General features: G+C 44.4%; 1 protein-coding gene across 1 annotated transcript; it reads right to left on the bottom strand.

Moving 5' to 3' along the window:
* Positions 1 to 2,311: 2,311 nt before the first annotated feature.
* Positions 2,312 to 4,474, bottom strand: LOC107102593 (cyclin-dependent kinase inhibitor 1C-like). The gene is made up of 3 exons (XM_015401964.1): positions 3,823 to 4,474; positions 3,657 to 3,747; positions 2,312 to 3,358 (listed from the first exon to the last, which is right to left on the bottom strand). The coding sequence occupies exons 1-2, from the start codon at positions 4,355 to 4,357 to the stop codon at positions 3,659 to 3,661; spliced, it is 624 nt and encodes a 207-aa protein (XP_015257450.1). The 5' UTR covers positions 4,358 to 4,474; the 3' UTR covers positions 2,312 to 3,358; positions 3,657 to 3,658.
* Positions 4,475 to 5,013: the final 539 nt, after the last annotated feature.

Here is a 5,013-nt window from a genome sequence, read left to right as displayed (position 1 = left end):
AATGTGTCCCTGAAATTATATTTTCAGTCGCTACATTTGCAGGAAACCCCAGACGTGCTTTAACTTTAACATCTGAAGCTATCAGTCAGTTCAAACTGATCAAAACTTTCCCCTGTTTTCATATAAAAACTAATTATTTTTCTCTGCTTTTGGAAGCAGAAAAAATGAGTAAAGTTTGTACTTTTTTCTTATATTTGCCAAATAAGTTTTTCACTAGAATTTGTTTCCAACGTTCAAAACTTTCAGTCATTTATTTTATTTTTACAGTTTGAAGGGAGATCTGATTCATTCACCACTTATAATGTCAAACATATAACCGTGTCAGTGCATTGCCTCTTTTCATAAAGATGTTTATAATCTGCTGAAAAAATGTTAACTAACATAAGAAAAATAATTTAAATAAGTGTGGAAAAAGATGTTAATTTTGCTGATGCTTAGTTAAAGGTTAGCTAGGGGCCTGCGGGGCCTGCGGGGCCCAGGAGACTCCCCATCAGCAGCTGCATGTAAAGTAATGATCTGTTGTTTAATGAGGTCTGAATGTTCGCTGTCAACTCTTCTCTTTACGTCCATCAAACTCCCATCATGCAATGGCTGAATGAAGTTATAAAGCTCCGATGGGCCAAAATCAGGCTCATTTACAACCAAGTTTCAACATTTTTAAAAACTGATCTTCCCACTGAGCTCTAAGTTTATCTAAAAAGCAGACATGGGCCTAAAATGCAGGTGGGTCCAGCTTAAAGAAGAGCTTAGCTGGTTGTTTAACCTGTGAACCTTCCCAGAACGACTCAAATTCAAAACCTTCTCAACAAACGACTTAAAGCTTCTATTTACTGGGACAAATTTTATATAGTTACACAGCTGCAGGACAAATAGGGGGAGATGACCTGTTTAGCACCTTTAGAGGCTAGGAGTGGGGTGGGGGGGGGCTGAATGTGTCCAGTCTGTAAGGCAGCGCAGACTTCATTAAAGTAACACATAAACAGCTGTTGTCTTTAACATGTAAACTATTGAGCATCTAAAACGCTGCTGAATGCGCTCTCTGCCCCCCCGCAGGCATACGGGCGTTAATTAGCTGGATATAGCCATAGATTCATTCTAATATTTTTTTTCTTTGCCTATTGGTATCAATGGAGGAGCCAGACAAAGTGTCCTTTGTTCTGTGACGCAGGACATTCTGCGGTTGGACTGAATAGGTCTTGGCTATGTCTACATGGATTTGCCATATGGCAACAAAAAGGAAAGAATGGAGCCAGAGAGGCTTTGTGTTGGAAACCAGAACAAGCTCCCATCACAGCTTATAGCTGACAAAGTCAGCATCAAAAAGTCTCTGTTTCCATCCACAGATTCCTCTTCCTCCCCAGGAGGATTCAAAGGCCTCCACCACTTCTGGAAAATGATGAAATATAGCCCAGGATGGCTGGTGGGGGGGGGGCACAGGGCCCCACGTTTGGCTTCTTTCAATTAAGGGTAAACTTGCAAGTCTGACCTGTTGAATGGTTTGTTTCAATGGAGCAGCAGCGTCACAAAGACTAGTAGTTTTCTTTCTGCACTTTCTGGCAGGTGGCCTCCACGCCCGGTGGATCCACGGCGGCGTAAACACAGTGCGTGTGTGAGAGTGGGTCCTTTGGAGGGCCTTGTCGAGTGCGGGTTACGTGTGTATTGGGGGGGGGTCTTTGGGGCGGACAAAGCGGGGATCCAAAGGCAGCTGTTGCTTCTTTATAAGGAGCGAAAGGCCTTTAAATCTGAGCCTATATCCCGCAGCTGCCATTAGAGGTAGCTGCGTCTGAATGCGGTTTTCCCCCGCAAGGGTCTTTGGGTTCGTGTGAAGTAGATCTATGCAAATAGAACAGCAGCATCATGTAGGTAATGTTTCAAGATCTATGCTGACAAATTCAGCCTCTAAAGATCTTTGTTTAGTAAAACCTCATTAAGGGTTAAAGTTAATGTGATTTTAGCTACAATATTTAATTGCAAAGACAAATGAAGGTGATCATTTGATTATTATCTGATTCTTTATTGATTATAAGCTTTTTTCCTACACAGAAAATATGGCTGATTAGTATCTATCACACAGATCAGTTACTGCGTCACTGAACCGCTTTCTGGCCTAATTGGGAATAAGAATTAAAAATGAAGGTAGAGTTTAATACAAGACTTTAAAAAAAATGGTTTAATATAAACAGGATGTTAGCATTTAGAATCTGTTTACAGCAAATATTAATGATCAGTTAAAATATCCAAATTATGATTTAAAAAAAGACATAATTTCCTTGTTTTAATAAGTTTTAAACTAATCAGAATCTCTTTATATTTCATTTAAATAAAATAAAGTAGGTATTAAAGTACAGTTTGTCTGTGGCTAACGGCAATGCTTACAGAAAGTAATTCAACAATCTGTTTGCAGTATTTCTAGGGAATATTTTATCTAAGAAAATAATTGTCCGCAAATTAAAAACGGTCATAAATTATTAAAGATAATCATTTTGATTAGAATGCAGCTTTATGACAAAAAAAACATTAATGCAAAGAAAATGAGCTGAATATGGTTCTATAGACCTACAGACATAGATCCAAACATTATAAGAAAATAAAAGGAAACTTTGTCAAACATTACATTTGAAAATGTTTTATTTCCATCATTAAACAAAGAAAAAGGTCACTTGTATGAAAACAATAAAACTCCATAAAGGCTCAGAAACAAAGACTATCGGGAGGCTACAGGATTGCAAAACACCACAATAAAAAAAGAAATAAAATAATTTTAAAAAATCGGCAAGAGAAACATAAATAACTTATAAGTTAGAATAAACTTAAAATATATAGTTTCACAGAAAATCAAACAGAGCAGAAATAAACAAATGCTACCGCTTCTATAAAGCTGTACACTTTAGCCAGTGTAGAAATTATCTCTAGATTGCACAGATGTTAAAACATTTAACACTGTCGAGTGGCTGGATGCAAAATCAATAGATGCTACATTTGTACTGAAAAACTGAATCCCTTTATTTCCTTTTTCTTCTTCCATCCACTCGGCCTCTTTCTCTCTTTCTATCCGATCCCAAAGCCTCCATCCCGGGAGGAGCTGCAGCCGATGCGCCGCTCCGCTCAGGCGCAAAGCTGCAGCCGAAGCGCCGCTCCGCTCAGGCGCAAAGCTGCAGCCGAAGCGCCGCTCCGCTCAGGCGCAAAGCTGCAGCCGATGCGCCGCTCCGCTCAGGCGCAAAGCTGCAGCCGATGCGCCGCGCATCCCTCCATCCTCCAGCGTGGTTTCAAACAAAAAGTCTCTGTCAGTCCTCAAAAAAAAAAAAAAAAACACGCGTGGAAGTAGTGCAACAAAAAGTAGAGGAGGAGCAGTCAGCACCTGAGGAGGAAAGAAAAGCAGAGTTGATTTTTGCGCAGAAAGAAAGGCGCAGATTCTGCGGAGAAAAGCTGCGGCTTCCACGGCAAGAGGAGTGACGCAAAGCCGCGCGATGCGTCACCCTTCCTTTTCCCGCCATCATACACCCCCCCTCCCTTAGCTGCTCCTGTGATTTCCCCCCAGCCCACTCCCTCCCATCCCCCACCCACTCAGATCACGCTGCGTGGATCATGCAACCATAAAAACAATATAAGGGCTGAATAGAAATTCAAACATAGATGTGTTCCATGAGGTTTTTTACCTTCAGCGGATTCTCCTCCGCGGAGTTTGTTCCATTTGGATGGAAGTCTTGGAAAGTCGGTCTGCAGATTTCCTCCGTTTCACGAAGAAGTCTTTAAAAAAAAAAAGAAAAATAATCAATAAATGTTAAATTAAAAGATGAAGTATTTTCCAGGAACCGTAACTACCTGTGATGAGCGCATTGCTGTGATCAGCAGCCGTCGTCCTCTTGCGCCTCAGGCATGGAGCCGGTCTGCGGGTCCCCGGGGTCACCGTCACCGGCCGGTTCTCCTGGTTCACCTCCTGCGGGCTGCCGGAGCCGCTGTCCCCGCTGCTTCTCTCCGGAACCGCTAAGCGCTCCATGACAGCGGGGCTCTCCGAGTCCGAGGAGTCCGAGGAGGGCGTCTGCTTGACGGGCGTCGCCGGGACGCGCGTCCTGCCGCTCTGTACCGACTCACGGTAAAACGCCGCCGTCCTCTCCGCGGGCATCTCCTCCCACTCGTAGTTTCCTTCCAGCGGGGAGTCATCCTCGAAATTAAAGTTCCACCTCTGCGTGTCCCGCTCGGAAATCTCCCGCAGCTTGGCTTTAACGTCCCGGCTCAGCTCGTCGTGATCCACCGGGCCGAACAGGCTGCGGCAGACGGCGGTGCGCCTCTGGAGAGGGAAGGTCCTGCGGGCCGCCAGCCGCTCCAGCGCGCTGCTCGATAACTGGACGTGCGACATGTCCAAAGGGAGGCTTGTTGCTTGGTAACGGGCCTCCAGGTGTTGTGTTATTGTTGTGGTTGTGTAGCACCGTGAAGCGCGCGCCCCTGCTCCTCACAGACCGGTTTAAATGTACTTCGCCGCAGAACCGCTCACTATTTATAACCTCCCAACGTGTCGGAGGGCAGCTCCTGATTGGCTGTTGAGAAGTTCAACCTCCTCAAGTCAACCCCCCCCCCTCATCCCTCTGCTGCGCAGCGCTGCGTGATGATCCCCGCTACCTGCCTGCTGTTAGATGCTGATGGATGGAGATGGAGCTGCTGATCTTCACAACTTTATTCCTCATTTCTTTCATCAAGTCCAGATGTTTTCTAAAGAAACCTTTGGTCATTTTCAGATGTTCCTCCGGTCACCAAACTCTCTGCTGGTCATTGGCCTGAATATGATCCAAAGCAGCACAGGTGTCCATCTAGATGTTGTTGATCTACATTACTGTTTTCTATATGAGAGGAAACGTCCTGGTGTATTTTTGTCAGCAATATCTAGATAACTAGAAGCTGAGTCTGATCCGATGGTCAACCAGCCAACGCCTTAGCAGGGAATGATGGGAGCACAGCGCCGCTTAGTGGTTAGAAACCGATACTGCAGATATGACCGCAGCAAGATTCTGATTGGTA

Source organism: Cyprinodon variegatus, unplaced genomic scaffold, assembly GCF_000732505.1.
Source record: "Cyprinodon variegatus isolate N-32 unplaced genomic scaffold, C_variegatus-1.0 Scaffold1278, whole genome shotgun sequence".
Classification (NCBI taxonomy): Eukaryota; Metazoa; Chordata; class Actinopteri; order Cyprinodontiformes; family Cyprinodontidae; genus Cyprinodon; species Cyprinodon variegatus.
The sequence above is the reverse complement of the archived record's forward strand: the minus strand, read 5'-3'. Positions and strand labels throughout refer to the sequence as shown.

Bases quoted from the DNA above. Each gene is read 5' to 3' on its own strand.
- LOC107102593 (XM_015401964.1), bottom strand. From the start codon at position 4,357: ATGTCGCACGTCCAGTTATCGAGCAGCGCGCTGGAGCGGCTGGCGGCC. The intron at 3,748-3,822 runs GTAGTTACGGTT...TTTTTTTTAAAG, and splicing joins CAGCAATGCGCTCATCACAG to ACTTCTTCGTGAAACGGAGG.